Source organism: Sprattus sprattus (genome assembly GCF_963457725.1).
Source record: "Sprattus sprattus genome assembly, chromosome: 12".
NCBI lineage: Eukaryota > Metazoa > Chordata > Actinopteri > Clupeiformes > Clupeidae > Sprattus > Sprattus sprattus.
This window is the reverse complement of record NC_137910.1, coordinates 28,688,471-28,708,709: the sequence shown is the minus strand read 5'-3', so window position 1 is coordinate 28,708,709 and position 20,239 is coordinate 28,688,471. Positions and strand designations below refer to the sequence as shown.

The following is a 20,239-nucleotide window of genomic DNA, read 5'->3' as shown; positions in this document are numbered from 1 at the left end:
ACTGACAGTAGAGACGTTAACTCCGATGTTTCTGTGTACGTTGACACCGCACATAAAGCGCTACGCGATGTGCAGGCAGTGTTGAACGCATATACAATGCATTATATTAGCCTACTGCAATTATGCCCATTATTTAAATAATACAATTCTATAACAGAAGATAAGTAAGAAATAAAGGCCTGCCCCTAATTACAAGCCTGCCCCAAATAAAGCCCCGGCCACAATTGGAGGATTTACGGTAAGTATGTTTTGGTTGGGAGAATGAATAACCAATGTGTGTGCCTTTTAGGGCCTAGGCCTACATGATGCCCATCATCCGTCATCCATCCTCACAAAATGTAACATTTACAGTGATCAGGCATATGTGCAGTCTTAGTGAACTGAAAATGCAAAAAAGCTAGATATTTATTGGACAACCGCCACAAAATCGTCATAACCGGGGAATCCCGACTTCTATGGGAATGAATGATACAGCTGAACTCTTTTTGATTGACAGCATGTGTTGCGATTGGAGAGTTTCAAGTTCAAGGATGTTAACGTTCGTCTTGGCAATGACAGGTGAAGTCGAGAGGCAAGGCAAGTTGCAGCTCAAATTATCATATATTTGTGAGCAATATCCTACAGTAGGTTTCTATTCGTTTTTGTACATATCCTACTGTAATTAAAATCGTAATGTGCCGTTACGTTACAGAGTTAGTGTCTTGCTTTTGTTTCAATTCTATATTTAGGCTAAGTTGTAGCCAGATAGCTCGCTATAACTTATCAGAGCTTCCCCTATTCCAAAGAGGAGCAACTTGTGTATATAGGCTAAGTCTTAAGGGCCGGTTGCTTCTCTTTTATGTAACACGTTTGTTATTTCATGGACCTATTTGTGTTGCACGTGTAGTTCGCTTACCTGCTCCAAACCAGAAAGAATGATAGCCTGCTGCCTCTCGTAAGAGACAGCATTAAACTCTTTAAAGAGCTGAAGCTTTCTTTGCTCTGTTAGACTTGAACACAGTCTGGAACACGTCTCCTTGCACACCTTGACCTTAACAGAAACAGTCACTTTAACGTTTTTAGCTATAAAACACTGTAGAGCTAATAGCAGCCTTTATTAAATTTACAAGCTACAATATAACAGTTTACACAATCAATGAATGGTAATTAGGCTACTATGCTAGCCTACGTGACACAGCTGGGCTGGCGTTAGGAGACATCAAACACACCTAATACGTTTCGATTAATTTCTCCGTGATTATAAGAAGTAGATACATGCTTTAAACATCCACTGAATCCTCATTTTCTCAGCTTTAATTTTGACCCATTCATGACTTGATCCGCTAACTCTTTGGTGACTGCCCCAAAATTGACAATTTTTAGTGACTTTTTGTAAATCTTTAGCCTGACGATGTCATACTCATAATTCTAGTCAGAATATGAGTCTGAGACCGGACAATTGGGCTGTGATTATGGGGCGTGTTTCAACGAACCAGGAAAGAAAATTCCTCTTCGCTGAATTGGATACCTAGAACCAATCAGAGCAACGTAGTATTACCATCTGACAGATTAAACTTTTACCTGCTCCCGTAGGAAGGACGGCAAGAACATCTTTTCAATCGACAAATGCCTTGATCGCGTTTCTCTGTTCCTCTTTCAAAATGAATGCGCTGTCAATATCTGCTGAGATATGCCTGCTCACGTTACTTAATTAGCACTCAAGGCTAGAAGCTACCATTAGTTTCAATGATTTTGTTGGCCAACGCGTTAGCATAACCGATCAATAATGGTCTAGAGTGCTTTAGTTAGGACCTAAAATCCTCGGCAACACTCGTTTTGCGTATACACAACTAACCGAGTCAATGTAGACATAAAAAAGTCGTGTAGATAGCTTAAATCATATAAAATATGTCCCACTAAGCTCCCGAGACGGCGCCATCTTTGTTCGATGTATATTCCGGTATATTCTATCTATATCTGTCCATCAACGTATAAAGCCCGCCCTTACAATTTGATTGGTTTAGATTGCGTTTCAACCTTTTTGAAACGTTAAATCTCTCCCAACTAACTCGATTCCAGACTGAATCTCCCAGACCAAAAATTTTGTGGGCGGAGTTCAGGCTGGTATCCAGGCTAGTAAATCTTGGATATCTCTGCAAATATTGCACATAACACCATATATTATTATTCATTTTAAAGGGTGATAATCAACGTAGAATAGATGTAAAAAAAAAAATAAAAAAATCTCTCAATTTCAATTATTAAAAAAAATATTTATGCTAATTTATGCGGTGAAATTTCTGAACACAAAAAGTAGGTGTAATCTGCTGTGGTTGACATAATAATAAAATGACTGAAATTGTGTTTTCAGTGAAAGTTTTAGTATATCTTGTAAGGAATCTTCCTGCCAAGTTTGGAGTCAATCTGACAAAATCTTCATCTCCTTTCATGCATCTATAGGCAGTGTTGTATAGTAACGAAGTAGAAATACTTCGTTACTGTACTTAAGTAGTTTTTTTGGATATCTGTTCTTTACTTTACTACTTCTATTTCTGATGACTTTTACTTTTACTTCGCTACATTTTGCAAAGAAAACTGATACTTTTACTCCGATACATTTCTCCTGAAACCTTCGTTACTCGTTACAAAATCGAATCATCTTTAGAAAAAATAATAATCATGGGAGTGATGAGACCAAAGTCGGGGACTGTGGTAGAACAGACTCCAAGTAGGTTTGGCGAATCAGCTGTCCTAGCGCACGCTAATGCGATTTTTCCGTTCACAAAAGCCCCCTTAGTTAACGTTGCTACGTCAGCTAAAACTCCGAGGACTGTACCCAAAAGCATGGCTACGACGAGGACCAGCCGCGCTATATCTGTCAGTGTCAGTGATTCTTTTTGGAGTAATATATCCGCGATATCCTCCAGATCAAGGCAAAATGGACTGCAATATGCAGTGGAAGAACATATCGAAAACATTAAGATCAACAACGAAGGGGACACAACAATAATCAAAGCAATAGCATACAGGTGTCAATCAGGGAATAGCTCAGCGTGCAATTTCAGACGGTAACATTAACATGTTGACGTCAACATTTTGATTTTAACATTAACACATTTGTTGAAGAGAGTGGTAATAATACCAGTTGACATTAACCATAACTGTTTGTGGATGTTATCTTAACTAGATAGTTAGTTACCACCTAGCAAAAGTGTAGATCGCTATCTAGATATATATATAAGCAGCTTAATTTGCAGACATACAGTAGCCTATGGGTTTGTCTTTGTCAATGTATTGAGTAGGGAGTGGGGTTCAAATCAGCCCATGTTTATAAGTTTGCTCATTTTAGTCTGAATAAACTTCATTATTCTCAAAATTCTGACCCTTTGCTTTTTTATTAACAGCATTTACTTTTTTTTTTACTTTTTACTTTTACTTTCAATACTTAAGTACATTTAATATCAGAAAATTACTTTTGATTCTTAAGTACAGTAAAGATCAGATACTTTAATACTTTTACTTAAGTAATATTCTAAAAGGTGACTTACTTTTACTTGAGTAATTTTCCAGTAACGTATCTGTACTTTTACTCAAGTATGGCTTTTGAGTACTTTATACAACACTGTCTATAGGTCACTGAAAAAAAACATATTTTTCCGAAAAAACATAATTATTTAGAAAAAAACATATTTTTTCCCCCCAAAAAAATATTTTCTGTATCTTGTTGAAACACCAATTTATTTGCCTAAATAGATATAAAACATGTCACTATAGAACATTTGAACTACATGAACAACAATTATTTGATATGCCACATTGACATATTTTCAGGTTACTTCAAAAAACAAACATGGCATGGAAGGTCAAGAGTTACTGTGCCAAACTTAAAAACTACAAAGCTATTACGAGAAATAACAACACAAATGCAAGTATAGAAATATATTATCATTTATTTTGGTTGATCAAGATAAAAAACTAAAGAACTATGAGACAGAAGTGATAGCATTGTATAAAATAATTTGTATCACGATCTAAATGCGGGACATATGACACAAACAAATCCATGAATGACACGTCATTCCACGTGGACCCAAAACACTGGAAACGGATCGGTTATTTTCAAGAAAACGTCTAATAACTTCCAATAACCCCTTCCAAATAATAATGTAATGTTCAAACGTTTAGTGTTACTAAAAATATAGGTATATATTGATGGCGCAAAAAAGCGGAAATTGTAATGTAAGGATAATCAGCGTGTCGTTCAGGAGTCAACATAGACGCATCTCACCTCAATTCTTGATCAGATCACAATCATTCATAAACAGATTGTCAAGTTCTTACTCTTCTCCACTGCTCATCCTACCAGTTGAACTATCTGCATCGTTATCCTCTTCATTTTCCGTTTGTAAACAAAGCTGAACCGCTTGATCGAGCATATCACTTTGCTTGAAAACGCCATGTTTGAAATGAAGCGCCGTCAATTATTTTTTTCCGGTAAAACGTCTCTAAACCAATGGTATTTGAGATTGGGTACACAAATGAAATACATCCTTGAGATTGGACAACTGTAAACAACATTTTCAGTACCATGGGAACGAAGATTGAGTGAAATAGAAAAAGAATGTAACCAGATACGTGACCAGTCATGAGTGACCGAAATTTGAATGGACCGTCACCAAAGAGTTAAACAGACTGAGCTGTATGAACAGTAGTAGACGTTCAGTACACGCCCCTCTGACTGTAACCGCTAACGTTAAGTAGATACTTTGTACATAAACGGTTCTTCCACTCACCTCTTTCGGTGTACTTTTCCCTCGTTTCAGGACTCCTCTTCGGTTCACGTATGGTTTCCCAGCATCCCTCAAAGTCTTCCTGGCTCTGTCCTTCCATTCATTTATGTGTGCTTTCCTTTTTTTGCCAAGGTTTTGCCTTTTAATGTCTGCAGCGGACACGAACGTAGCCGGTGTCTCCATTTTCATCAGTGGACAGTGAGTTTTTCCGCGTTTTTTTTGGACTTATATGGTTTTTCGTCGCATGGGTTCAAGTTAGAGCTGCAACGATTAGTCGACGAAATCGACTAGGTCGATTGTGAAAAATGGTCGACGCGGATTTGTATCGTCGACGCGTCATATAATATGAAATGTTTTTTTGTTTTTTTTTAAGACGCTAACAGAGCTACCGGTACTTTCCATTCGGAATTGCATATAGGAAGTGCGAAATAGCTGCGAAAAGCTAATTATTCTGAGATGGCTCATGTTACCATGGAAACAATAAACAAAGCTTGGTTTAGCAGCTGCTGCATATCAGATATGGCTAACAGAAAAGTCGTAATTTTTCTCAATGATGGTCAATTATTAGTAGTTTAAGAAGTACTACTTCAGTATTTCAAAGAGAATGGGCTGTGGGAGCATAAGAACAGTAAGTGTCTAGCAGTAATTATCATAGACATATATCTATAACTTATTGTAAGGTTTACTCTTACATGTTTGAAAATAGAATGTCTCATGGAGGATGCTTGCTAACGCCATTTCAGTTATGTTAAGTGCGGTAAATCAGTGAATTATCAGAGTAGCCTGTATTTTCGTTTGTTCTGAATAGTTAACCTCCTCCACTTATCAATCTTCAAAAAAAAGATTGTGGATTTTTTTTTTCATATGTTGAATTTGAATGTCACCTGCAGCTCAGTTATTTTGCACTTGCAGAGGCTTGATTGCTATTTTGAGTTCCTTTTAAAACTTTATTTGCACTTTCTCTTTACTTTTAAAACTTTATTTGCACTTTCTCTTTACTTTTAAAAGCATATTTGCACTCTTAATTTTGTATTACTATTTCATTTATTTAATATGATGATTACATTTGTATTAACTCAAATACATTAGAAATTTTAATTCCAACATTTTGAATAATTTTTGCAATTTATGGAAATAATCGTTAGATTAGTCGATTAATTGAAAAAAAAGTTGATAGATTAATTGATTACTAAAATAATCGTTAGTTGCAGCCCTAGTTCAAGTGTTGAGCATTCTTACAGTTAGAACTTGCAATTGCGAACGTGGCTTGTCCTCCCCTCTATGATATTGTATTGTTTAGCTGCTAGCTAGTCTACTACTGATCTTAGATTCTAGAGCTCCTCTGACTGCCTCAGAAGAAGCATTTGCGTGCTAACAGTTATAGCTAGCAGTGTTAAAAGCAGTGAAAACACCCGGATCATGGAATAAATTACAATAAAACATTTAAGTCAACTTTGAAAACTCAGCAGTAATAGCTAGCTACAACAGTTAGCAAGCAAATGCTTCTTGCTAGCGCAGGGATATAAAGCTAGCTAGTAGCTAGATATGTTGCCTACTACTGGCAGATAACAGCGACTGTCACAAGAACTGCCTATTCTCCTGGAATAAATAAAGTGATCGTGGGTCAAATGCCACAATCACCACTAGTATTTAATCAAAACAGCTTTAATGGGTGCCGTTACTGGTTGGTCATTAAATATCAGTTGTCATATGGAGCTAAAGAGTTAGGCTAGTTGTCACTCTGGCAGGGCAATGGCTATAATTGGGTGCATTTACATCTTAATGTTCACGAATGTATACTGACCCTCTTGATCAAATAAACTTATTTTATTGTATAGTTGTCGGCTTTGATAGAGTCTTGTAGTCACGTCACTCACTTAAACCAGACTCTTTAGCTGCATGGTGAAAACTGATATGAGGAATGATATATTCAATGACTATGTTCCGAGAACTTACAATTTTTCCTGGAATAAATAAAGTGACCGTGGGTCAAATGCCATAATCACCACTCGTATTTAATCAAAACGGGTTTAATGGGTACCATTACTTCGATTGGTCACTAAATATCAGTTTTCACCATACATACATGCATCTACTCACCGGAGTTTAGTCGAAGTGATTGACATTTGACGTGACTACGAGAGTCTGCAAGCCTCAATGATCAGGACCAATCATAGAAGAGCACGTCCTCCATTAGTTCCCGCCCACACAGTGCCAAAACCGCCCACAGTGCCAAAACTGTTCTTCGCAAGCGTAAAATCATCCTTCGAGCGAGGAGGTAAAAAGTCTTCACGTGGGCATATTAGAAATTCGAGAGCGAGAGCATGTCAGTCTCTGCGCTGGCAGTGGTTGAATTTGATATGTAGATGCTAAGATTGAGTGCGCAGATGAAATTCACGCTCGCGAAAACCTGAAAGTTGCTTGAGTAGATGTTTATCGCACGTGCGAGTTTTGGCACAAATCTGACACCATATGATACTCTTGCGCTGATAGGTCGATATTATAGCTGCAGCGACACGGAAACCAATAGGGAAGCACGGTTCATTGTAATCTATTTCAGTGCGCACAGTGCCAAAACCGTAGTCTGGGAAGTCCCGCCCCTCTTCTCCGGCCAATTTGATTTAGCCTCTGAAGGGGGTCTGGCAAACTTAGGATAGCAGTTCACTTCAAGATTTCCAGAATCCTTGGAGCCAATCACAAACTGGCTTTTGGCTACCTGGCGCCGTTGGCGGATTTAAAATAACCACGTCTACTGTAACAAAAGCGAAACTTAAGAGAAAAGCACAGTAAACTATATACTGCTCTCGCGGCTGTCTTGGATGATTTCAAAGGCAAGTTTTCTTTGAAAATAGAACAGAAACCTGCTCTGGAACAATTCATACAGAAAAAAGATGTGTTTGCTTTATTACCGATCGTTGTATCGTTGTATCGTTGTATAGTATCGTTGGTCTGATTGGTTAAAGGCGTGTCCAATTACGTGAGTGAAATGGACCTCCATTGAGGAGTTGGCCAGACTAACTGAGCAAATGAAATGCAGTGAAGGGGCGGGGAATTCCCAGACAACCAAAACCGCCCACAGTGCCAAAATTGTTCTTCGCAAGCGTAAAATCATCCTTCGAGTGAGGAGGTAAAAAGTCTTCACGTGGGCATATTAGAAATTCGAGAGCAAGAGCATGTCAGTCTCTGCGCTGGCAGTGGTTGAATTTGATATCGCAGATGCTAAGATTGAGTGTGCAGATGAAATTCACGCTCGCGAAAACCTGAAAGTTGCTTGAGTAGATGTTTATCGCGCGTGCGAGTTTTGGCACTAATCTGACGCCATATGATACTCTTGCGCTGATTGGTCGATATTATAGCTGCAGCGACACGGAAACCAATAGGGAAGCTCGGTTCATTGTAATCTATTTCAGTGCGCACAAGCGATTGGGAATGTGTTTTATCGCTATATGAGGACTATTTACTTTTGACATTGATGGATAAAGTTACCTTGTCCCATCTGCTCTTAGTTTACAAATGGCCGCCACCAACAGATTTGGGTACATTTCTGTGATGTTTATTAATTTTTTTATCAACTAGGCTACTCCTTAATATGGAACCCCAATGAAAGAATATAAAACTAATGATCAAGAATAAAACTTTCTTGACTATTTCTTGATATATTTTTCTAACACAAATATGAATGGTTAACTCAGAATTTACATTGAATCAAGGTATGTTTCTGTCAAAAGAGTGAGATAAATGAAAAGGCTCAGTAAGGCAAAAGACAGAAGTTGGAACAGACCGCATTTGTTGTCATCCCCGTGGCACCGCTGCTGTCACTGTTCTTCTAGGCGTTGTTTAGCAGTAATTTCCATGTGACGGTATTCCGTCTAATCAAGCTCCTTTCTTGCTTCGCTCAATTCGCCTTACTAAGTCTTTTCATTTAGCTCAGTCTTTCTGTTGTGGACGAAACATTTCTAATTTGGATACGTTTTTGAATATAGCATGCAAACTTTATAATCTAAAATTATGACTGAACAAAAGAAGAAGACATTTCCTAGGACACAGACTTCCCCCCAGAGTTATACCAAGAAATACATGTATATGCCTTTTGCACTATATATGTCGGTCCACATTTAGCATTGCCCATAATGGACTCTATGATGTTAAGGCACACATGTCTTCCATCAAACACAAAACAGCCAGCACCCAAGTCCATGGGAATAAGAGTCTGCTGTCAATGGGTTTTGAGACCCTGTCCAGTGGGATGACCCTGACTGAGAAAGTCACCTCAGCTGAGCTGCTTCTTGCTGAAGCCTTCGTAGGACATTGCATACCCATCAATGTTGCTGACCACCTCTCACCACTGATGGCCAAAATGTGTTTATATATTACTAGATGACAAACCTCAAGAGAAAATTTCCCTTATGGGCCATACAGAAGTTATACAGCTGTGTTGCTTAGTATAACTCTTTAAAAATGTCTGTCCTAGAATACATCTTCTTCTTTTGTTCAGCCATGATTTTATTTTATAAGGGTTGCATTTTCTATACAGAAACTTATAAAATATGAGATACTTCCACCACAATATGAAAAGGCTGCCAAAATACACTGACACAGCCAAGTTCACATGATTAAGAAAAGAGACCCTCTCAAAAAGTGATCTTACAGACTACAAATAAGTCTACGTTTGTCGACTGAATGCCACAATATTGTTTCTTTTACAAGTACATATCAAAATTTTGCCCGTGGCACCCATTAACGCAGTACAGATTTCAAGGAAAAATACTAATTTACTGCGGAAAATACTAATTTCTGAACCATTGAGTACAGATTGGCACACCACAATGTTGCCAATACTGTTATTGGTGTCGGACTGAGTGACACACTATGAAGAGGGCAAATTGAAATACATTTGATTTATACAGCACCAAAACAAAAACTCCCTTTTAATCAGGAAGGCTGCACTCATTCTGGAACAAAGTTAAGAAAAAGTTAAGAAGAAATTTCTTTTTAACTCCACTTATGAAGTTCCTGGGACAATTCTGGCAATCATGAAAGTTTTCTTATCTGGGATTCGTCCTTTACTTAGAACAAAATTTAAGAACGTTAATTAGCAGTAGTAAATCTGCCAGATTGGAGTGCACTTATGTTCTTAAGGGCTGAATTGGGCTAGAAAGTGTCATTCTCAATTGTTAATGGCTGACAAGCATAACCTCAGCTTTATCTGAGTTAAGCTGCAGGAAGTTGTTAGCCATCCAAGATTTTACATCATGCAGGCAGGCTTATATCTTGGGTAGATGTACAATTTCATCAGGTTTCATGGATAGGTAAAGTTGGCAGTATAGCAATGGAAGTTAATGCCATGTTTCCTTATGACAGCACTTAATAGGGCCAATAGTTTTCCGCGAAAACGGAACACGGACGGAATACGCGGAATGGACCATCTGACACGTAATGGACCATTGAAAACGGAATTACAACTTTTCAAACGGAAACATAATTTTGTGCATCAAAATCGCCCAAAGCCCCCTGTATTTTACCCTGCAAGACTGAATTTCTTTCAAATAAACACAACAACGATCGCAACAATGAACAAACATTAATTAAAGAACAAAAGCAGTCAGAAAATGTCACGTCTGCGCTGAACTCTGCTCCGGCCACGCCCCCCTTTCCAACGGTAGTCACGTTCATTTGCTCATCTTCCCAATCGCATTAAAAACAAAAAATGTTAAGTCTTCTGTTCTGTTGATGGCTGGCAAACAACAATCTAAGAAGGGCACGTATTATTCATTGAGTTACCAAATCAGTTTTCTTTATGGGGACTAATTAGCACTGCACTGAATTACCTTAACATGAGTTATTGCTACACAATAACAATTACACAACTAATATTACTAGATACAAAAGTGGACATTACACTAGGAAACATGGATCTCATTCATATCTCATCCAGTCGAAATCTTAACAGGATTGAACCCATCTTTATTACAGCGTATCAACATAAGAAGAGAACATAGCTAAATCTCCGCTTAGCATGCTAATAACTACTAATAGCACTAGCACGTAGCCCAAAATTTGGTATTTAATACACGATCTATCACAGTAGCAACTTCATGAAAACCCTTACTTTCATTAGGTATGCACATAATGCATCACATACAGGTCGAACAATGATGATTTAAGCATTGGAAATGTATAAGGCACAGTATGGTCAACTACTTGGCGTCAAACTGAACTCGTCACTAACTTAACTGAGGGGGCTGCACGCACGCAGACAGCGTTGCTAGGCAACATCACTATCAACAGGGTTTTTCATACAGTTAACGTGCAGAAAGCCATTTTACGGCTGGTTTTTTTTTTTGGAACACGGAAACACGGAATCACCAAAAACGTGACACGGAATTTGCTTTTTTTTGACGCGGAAAACTATTGGCCCTAACTTAAGGGTAGCATGTACAAGTACCAGTTTTGAAAGGCACCCATGATCAGATGTGATTAGTTGGTCATTCAGAAGGCTGTTTCATTGCTGTGATAGGATCTAAAACCAAATGACACACAGGACCTGCTTCTTTCAAATCAACTGTGATGAGATTCAAGATTTGGAATTAAGAGAGCCTATTGTGTCTTTTTTGTTTGACATCAGCCAACATACACTCTGCCATAGGCCATATTTTTATGTTCGCTGTTTATATTCACCTGCGTATTACAGTACAAAATGAAATTGTTTATATTTATATGCGTAATACAATATGAAAATGTTCCTTTTGTTTAGAAATAGCCAAAATAAAGGGGAGCAAAATGAAACAATCCTTTGGTATGGTTCTGTTTATTTTTTACTTTGATAACATAACAGATGTTTTTCAGTTGTGGAGCCAATTGTGAACTATTGCTTTTTGATTTGTATCAGCCCCACATAAAAGTATGACCTATGCGAGACTTTATATTCACTGTTTACATTTTACTGCTTCATACACTACAGGTTGGACCAGCTTTGACACTAGTGGAAACAAACTGCACTTCTGTCTGTTAAAAATAAATTAAAAGAAACCTAGCCGTATACAATAGTTTTTTTTTGCTTTTTTTTGCTTTTTCCCGTTGCCCCGAACTTGTACTGGACTGTGATGTCCAAACAGCGGTGCGAACTGAACCTTCACTTCTATGTGCAGTTACACCCCTACTTTAAACTAAAGTCCAGCTTGCTTATGTCTTTGCAGGACCCATAATAGCTTGTTCTCACCAGAGAACATGGCTCGTCACAGTGAGACTTTCATCAGAGTACATGAGGTCATGGATGTGGAAAAGAATTTAGTACTGGGTAAGGATGTCATCGACAGTACAGTTAATCTTTATCATCAACTTGTCGGAAGTGGAAAAATGTAAAGTCTGCCTCAAATGAAATATTTTAATTTGGACGTGCAAGAGAGACCATCAGTAGCAGACATACAACATAAATAGGAGGCCCAGTGTACCCTCGGTGCTCACTCCACATGTTTTCTGCAGGCCTGCCGCAACCTGTGCTGGATATCTATGACTCCCCTGTGTACAAAACGGCTCTGGAGCGCATGCAAGGCTTCTTCTGTACACTTTATGACAACTGGTAGGTTTCAGTGGTTCGTGGTAGCTCTTTCTTTTTCATTATTTTCCTGTTGTACTGCTTCTGATTTTCACAATTGTGTTTGTAGTTTTCATGTGCTAGGGAACCTGGGCCCCTCGCTCACACAAGATTTCTACACCATTGATGGGCTGGCCCACCAGATCAGCAACTCTGTTCTCAGTAATCTAGATAATGTTCCTGACCACAGACTACGCCCTTTGCTCCATATCCTTTTGATGACAATATTGTGGTCTTCAGCTCAACAGCATCCTGTTATTACTGCGTTTGATGTACTCTTACCAGTGGCGTCGTAGGGGGGGGATAAAGGGGACTGAGTTACCAGGGCCCTCTGTGGGGGAGGGCCCTTGAGGAGTGTGGAATTTTATTTTTCCTTTAAATATTAATATCATTTAAAGGTCCAAATTTTCTTGCTAACTAATATAATTTTAATGTTTTGGGTAAATAAATTGGTTGAATGATGGATTGAATTGTGTGTCCTAGTCTACATATAATGTCTGGAGACCCTCACCCCCCCGGCTCACGCACAAAATGGTTTAGTCCGCCTTCAGTGTTCTTTTTACCTATAGGCGCATTTGACGAATGTTAACGTTCATTCGACTGAGGCAACGGTGCGCATTGAAGATGTCCAAGAACGTTAAATCCGGGTTTCAGAAAAGAAAAGAAAGGCAGGCAAGAGAGAGAAAAAGAGACGAGGGAAAGCAACTACTAACAGACTTCTTTCCTAAGAAAGGTGAGCCCGAATGTGAAAGCAAACACCCTACATTAAATGAACTCATGATGTGGTAATAAAACGAATCAATACCACCGCGATTGTCATTGCTAAAAACGGCATAACACAAAATTAGAAATAACATGCCCTATCTGTAATCTGAGGTAAACTCTAAATACATGTTTGTTTGCATAGCCTTCCACAGTTGCAGAGTGTATTGCACGCACATCCAATCCAGGTGCAGGGTAAAAAGAGATCCGTAAAAATGAAAGAATACCCACACTGTTGCTGCTGACACCTGACGAACACCTGGTCGAAACGTTGTGCCAATAAAATACACGGGAGCTGCAGCAACAGTGTGCGGGTATTCTTTCATTTTTATGCATAGCCTACCACACCATTGCAATAGTAGGTCTATACTAATTAGAACATTTGGCTAAATTAATATTTGTTAGGCCATAACATAATTAGGCTAATAGCCTTATTAAGTAGGGCTAGTCTAGGCTCAATAAGTTCATAAGATTAGGCTGTCAAATTAGTTGGCTAGCAAAGTTAACTTGTGAAACATGGCACTCAGTTTCAGAAGCAGCTAGTGATGCAGACCCCTCATCCTCTGACACTGTGGTCTTGAGGCAAGGTGAGCAGTTTAAAATGAAAGTACATCATTTTAGCTATTTATACTGTAGGCTTAATGTGTTTAGCAAATAGCAACACAGGCTGTTCCATCCAAAGGTGACTTTTTTTTGTTGCAATCAGGGTGTGAAGGGGATTTTAAGCAATATAGTAAAAAGTGTTCCAGGAAAACATCCCATACTCTACCTTTAAACATGTTCAGTCACACAAATTAGGCTACATTGGAATTGCCTGTTACAGTAATATCTATCAGATGCTTCATGCTTCTGTCCAGGAAGATGGAGAAAATGAGGTAGAGGATGACACAAGTGAAGGAAGTGATAGCAGAGAAGATTCTGAGAAAAGTGAAAGGGATGAAGAGAGGTCAGAAAGTAGTCAGACCAGCGCCAGGGAGTGTATGCCAGAAGATCCAGCACTATGGACAGAGAAATGAACTAATGAAGAGAGAGACACAATTGTTCACAGACTGGCAAGCAACATAAAAACAAATACAATTACAGCAAAAGACAAGGAAGGGAAGCCATTTCCTAACTACCTTCAATTTGCAAAGTTTCACCATCAGGGGGGAGGGGGCGTGGCACTCTTTTTTGGGGGGGGGGGGGGGGCCTATGAACCTACTGTGCATAGGGCCCAGAATCTGGTGCTACGCCCCTGACTCTTACTGTGTCATGTTTATTGTCCTTATTGTAACTATTCACGCGTGTTCATGAAGCAGCTGGTCGTTTCTTGTCCTCTGGAATATCATGAGTCTCTACTCTGTCCCCTGCTGGGGCCTGTCTTCGCGTACATGCTGCAGGTGAGACGTTATTTCCTGCTTAACTTTCCTTTCAAATCATTAATTGTATTCCAGTCGTATAAGGCAATGCTGCATTATGAGTGAGAAAGAATGATATTCTTTTTTTAAGATGAATAAGTAGGTCTACACAAACCTGGGGAATTATTATATATTCTAAATAAAGAAATCAAACAATGACGATATGTTTATAAAAATGAAATTCTATAGCATGTGTTAGCTATTAGTAGGCATGAAAAAGGGACCCTCAGGTCAATAGAATTCCTGTATGTTAGCACAGATAGATTACCAAATCTTGACCATAAATTCCAAATTTGTGAAATGATTTGAACAATCATCTTGCGATTATGTTGTCAGCAAGTTATTGAGGAGTCAAACTAATTAAAACTGCCAGATTTCTGTAATTTGTCCATTTTAGCATTTGTTGCTTGTGGACTCCTCCAGGATGGCTAAACCCGCTTCTGTATTGCAATTAAGCAATTTCAATGCAACTCAGTGGTTTTGTGATCAATAAGAAATTCTTGTAGTACGTATTCAAAAGGACTGGCAAGTTTCATTATCATTGTATAATGGATTAGATTTTATTGGTTGAATAATGTTTTTAAAACTAAATGGGTTGTAACTTATGTACTGATAAGAGTCCCTAAAATGACAATGCAAGACATTAAAACTCTAAAAAGTAAAGGTTTTTCTAAGCAGAGGGTAAAAGATTTGAATGTTGTTTCCCCAACCCCCCCAACCCCCCTCACTCTTTGGTTACAGAGACTAACCTTGAGGTGGCAGATCATCAACCAACGGAGTAGTCTGGGGTAAGAGGACCTATTCAGGGTGTTTGTGTTGAGATCATTTATCGAGGGATAGATAATATGTTTTATTAGTGGTCCAAAAAGAGAAGTCTGATGTCACAGAATGGGCAACAGAAAGTGGAAATATACTTTTGATCCTCAGAGGCTCAGATGAGGAGAGTGTGATCCTGGAGGAGACGCAGGTAACTCAAGAGATGTTGGAGGAACAACTGGTGCGCATTGTGACCAGGGAGCTCCTAGATCTGATCAGTAAGTGACTTCAGCTTTACAATGGAACTAAGCCCTTCCTGAAGCTCACTGATATCACACTGTCACCAGTGGTAACAGGTTTTGTCCTTTTTTTGCCCTCAGTCGTTTCTTGTATATCAAGAAAAGTCCCTGAGCCCGTTGGAAGCAAAGAGGAGACGGCGGATAATGATGGTGAACATTCATGTAGTTACAGCTTTACGTCTAGAAATCTGTTTAGTCTCATTTTGTTTAACGTCTTGAAATCTGTTTAGTCTCATTTTAACGATGAGCTTCTCTTTGCAGATGAGATGATGGCAACAGATGCGTCTCAGGGTATCCAGATGAATTCTGCTAACTCTGTAGACGAGCTAACCGATCTCGGGAAGTGCTTGCTCAAACATGAGGTGAAGAATTCTAACAGAGAAAATCATTGGCGATGGCCGTTTCAATTTGTGTACAATCAATGCCTAAAGAATCCTGCCTGACCCCTGATGTTTTTGTCCTTTCCACAGGATATTTACATGACTCTTCTGACTATTGCCTTCACCGCCGTGTCCTGGAAAGACACAAGTATCTGCCACCGTACGGCCTCTCTGGTGTGTTGGACTCTCCTTCGACAGGTTTGTGATTGATTTAGGTTAAACTGGGCATGCCTCACCTGTTCCGTACCCTTTCCTGTTCCGATTATAATATAATAAGACATCTTTTCCTAAGGAATGCTATTCTCACCTTAGTAGCTTTAATAATTGGAATGGAATTGGAAGCCATGTGTTCAAAACCTGAGGTTGCAAGGGTAAATGTGATCAGATACGAATATATCCTATTTGTATGTAAAAAAATTGCACAAAAATTGCAGGTGGTCGGGGGGAACCTGCTGCCAGAGGCCGTGACATGGCTGTATGTCAGTGTGCTGAAGGGACTACAGATTCACGGCCAACATGAGGGCTCTAACGCCACCCTCACACAGCTGGCACTCTTGATGTATGAGAACCTGGTAAGTCCTGCAGCACACATCCCCTGAGCTGGCTGCTGTGGCCAGGTGGCGTCTTTCAAACACTCTAGGTTAGGCCATTGCCCTCCTCAGGAATTCAAGCGGGGCTCAAACCTTTAGAGAAGATGCCACTCCTTGGCTGTTCTGTGGTGCACTTTCCAACTGTGATGCATGAATTGTTGGAACCACAAGTTAACATAATAATCCCATGATAAACTGTTATTTTGCTACATGGATTCAAAATCTACCAGTGTTTCACCCGTCCCATAATTAGGGATTGTGGAATTTTGTGAAATGTGCATTTTTAAGTTAAAGGTCCAGTCCACAAATCTAATCCTATTCACTGTTTGTCAAATTCTACGAATATTTCCACACAGTCTTCTAGCTGTCCGTTCAGTGTTTGCTCGCAAAACATCTCCAGTGTTTGTACACAACTTTGGCTATGTAAATGGGGAACATATATTGTTTTTCCATAACCACTTTTGGCCATGCCGCAATAACTTGCACTTTGAAGCAGCTAGCCAAGGGAAACAACTAAGGGTTTGGGAATCAGTCTGTTTGTTAAAACGTATTAGGGTATGTATTTGCCACATTAATGGTATTGATGTTGATATTTGAGCTCAACAGCCAATCAAATGAGTGCGAGTCACCATGTTTGCTTCCCATTAACAAGGACTGTATGGACACCGTTTCCTTTTTAACATGCACAATGAATACACCGCAATGGACTGTGAGGAGTAGTTCGCTCAATTCGAATAAAATTTGTAAACTAACCAATCTCCAAGTATTGGGCATAGAACAGAAAACACATCATATGACTGCAAAAACATGGTAAACAAGTTTACTTACTTATTGCATGTCTTGGATTGAATCAGGAATTGGTCTTCTCAAATACCTTATTACACTTTCAATTTAGGGACTTGAAAAGGGGTGGTTCCTGCAGTGGGGTTGGGGTTGTTTCGAGCCCCCAAACGTGGTTCCTTGAGTTCCTGCAGTTTGAAAGGGCCACGAGTTTAGACATTACAGTAAATCTTAAATTACCATAGCGGATGTATTTTGGTTTAAGCATAAGTAGTGATTACTTTGGAGAATTTGGATATTGATAACTAAATATGGATAATCTTGTCATTTTGGACTTGATAGAGAGCACGCTATGTGGAACTACGGGGAGTCATGACTCAGATCCCCAACATCCAGCTGGAGGCTCTGGACCAGTTTGACCACAGGATCCTGAACCCTGGTGCTAATAAGGTTGCTGAGAAGAAGAGGAAAGAACAGTTCAAGAAGCTCATTGCTGGTGCTATTGGGGTAAGGTTAAGTCTTTTAGAATAACATATGAAAAAGGAGAATGCGTTGCTAGTTCTGGTATTTTTACACTAACTTTACATGCATAGCAGTGGCAATAAATGAGATCTGTTTATCCTTCCACTAGAAACCTTTGGGGCAGCAGTTTAAAAAAGAGGTGCATATTCGCAACCTTCCATCTCTCTTCAAAGCGGGTAAGGCTGACACCAAGCGGGACCTTCTGGAGAATAACGAGACCACGGGCCTGACTGCACTATTCTGCCCTCAGCAAGATGATGTCTGAGGGGCTAGATAGCACCTCTGCCGGGACCACATAGCCAAACTGTCAGAAGACTCCTTTTCTGGTCCTTGCTGACCAATGAATACTAAGTTGTGAGACAATACGTCCCAGTGTCCTCTCCACCATAAACAATACATTTTGCGGCACAAAGTCTCAAACGGTTGAGCTGAAAATAAAGCAACATAGGAGGATTGGAGTCTAAATGGTCTTAAGTAGAAAACTTTTAGCTGTCGATGATCCAACATGAGATTGACCATTGTGTGATGTTGAAAGGTTCAGTTATCTGCACTACATTCCCGGTTTTTAGTATTAAGGACAGTACACTGTCCTTGCCATATTTTTTTCTTTCTTACATTCATGATTGCAAAGGTTTTTGATGTACAGGCAGCAATTTATGTAAAAAAAAAACTGTTTATATTTTGTTTTTAATAAACGTAGAGTTTATGGTCATTTTGATTGTATGTGTCTACTTTGATGGAATTCTTTTCGGTCAAAAGACCACTTTTGAAGCCTTTTATCAAGGCTAACACCTTGGTATCAAGGTTTTGGAATAACTTTGCTCTTGACATCATCAAGAGAAGGTCCAAGAAAAGCTAGCACAGGATGGTATTCCACATGTTGGACCCAACTCTTGCGCAATGTATTGGTGAGACATGGGGAAGATGCAGAAACTATCATGAGGATGAGATGCTCAAAATGGCAAATATTAAAATCAAATATTAAATGTTTATAATCTGACTGCAAGCGTGATCAGAATGAAATTGCTTCTTTTACCACTTGTCAGAATGAACAGCCCAAATCCAATCGAAAGTTCAATCGGATTGATCAGGCGGGATTAAACCTTTGGGAAATATGAAGGACTAATGATGTTCAAAAACAAATATACTTCCCCTGTCAAGACAAGTGGTCAGTCTCACCTTGTCCCGCCTTGATTCCGCCCAATGGGACAACTTCCTGTTTATGAAAATGAATAAGTGAATCAGTGGCCTCCACATCAGTGGTTTCATGATGTGTTTTAAACCAGTTACATCATATATATACTTCAAAGTAACTATCATTGTGAGTTTGCTAGCTAACGTGATCTGGCTTGCTGAAATTGGCTAATGCTATTTCTTATGAACCGACATATAAATAAAACGGGTGTGTCTGATGAATTCATGTTGATTAAGAAGGGTCTTTCTTAAAACCTTGTAACTAGAAGTGATACTTACAAACTCTTTGTCTCTTGCCGCTTATGGGCGTTCCTAGCTTGTGGTTACTAGGTTACAATCTTCTCTATGGCTCTGCTTTGTGGTTGGTTAGCTAAAAAAAATCCAAACAAATTAATGTATATAAACACCACTGACTATGGAGTTTGGTTTGCCATCTTTGATTCCAATTGAGGTTACAATTTTTAGCAATGTACATTGGTTGCCTTGTCACGTAACTCCGTATTTGCATAAAATAGACCTTTCGCCTTTTTCCACCCAGCCTAGTTGGCGATGCAACGCCCTTTTGTCTTTTGTTTTGAATGCCGCAATATACTTCTACAACTCCGTTACTCTGTGGTCATGCAGTTGCCTCAACTGACTCATTTTCATTTTGGTTCTCCAACGGTTCTAGGTGTTGCAAAAAAAAAGATGGGGGAAGGACCAAACTCCGTAGATGGTCGTATTTGTACATAAAAGTTGTTTGTTTGATTTTTCTTTCTTAGATTTTTTTAAAGTTAAGACAAGGTGCAATTTCAAAACCCTGTTATTTGAACTGAAAAATATGTCTGAGGGGATTTGCGAGGTGTTTAAGCCAGCTATCTAATGTTGGCATACATATACACAAGGTTAACAGCGATGTATTGACGGATTGATGGAGACGGATATTTACAAAATGTGGGAGGTGCACGTCGGGGCACGGAGAGGTGCTTGAAGAGGGCCCTCTGTGTCTCCGTAAACGGAACACCATAAATTGCGCTTAAATGGCCAACTCTCATTGAAAATGAAGGGCAGCTGGTTGCTTTGTCTCTACTCTGTGGGTCGTCTGACCGAAGGGTAAGGGCTGCAGTGATGTGTAGTGTAAACTTTTTCAGGTGTTCATTAGGCTTAAGAGCTAAAGACCCTTACCAACTGAGCCTCGATAGAATTTTATGTCGAGT

At 39.2% G+C, this 20,239-nt stretch overlaps 1 protein-coding gene across 1 annotated transcript in view; it reads left to right on the top strand.

Annotated features, from left to right (window-relative positions):
* xpo5 (exportin 5) overlaps positions 1-18,482 on the top strand; it is a 53,383-nt gene extending 34,901 nt beyond the window's left edge. The window contains exons 22-33 of the mRNA XM_080848478.1: positions 11,966-12,066; positions 12,252-12,348; positions 12,434-12,570; positions 14,407-14,504; positions 15,264-15,310; positions 15,450-15,556; positions 15,659-15,727; positions 15,839-15,939; positions 16,048-16,155; positions 16,392-16,529; positions 17,670-17,834; positions 17,959-18,482. Coding sequence (XP_080704604.1) covers positions 11,966-12,066; positions 12,252-12,348; positions 12,434-12,570; positions 14,407-14,504; positions 15,264-15,310; positions 15,450-15,556; positions 15,659-15,727; positions 15,839-15,939; positions 16,048-16,155; positions 16,392-16,529; positions 17,670-17,834; positions 17,959-18,114 — 1,324 coding nt within the window. The 3' untranslated portion in view covers positions 18,115-18,482. The remainder of the gene's footprint in view (positions 1-11,965; positions 12,067-12,251; positions 12,349-12,433; positions 12,571-14,406; positions 14,505-15,263; positions 15,311-15,449; positions 15,557-15,658; positions 15,728-15,838; positions 15,940-16,047; positions 16,156-16,391; positions 16,530-17,669; positions 17,835-17,958) is intronic.
* The last annotated feature ends 1,757 nt before the right edge of the window (positions 18,483-20,239 follow it).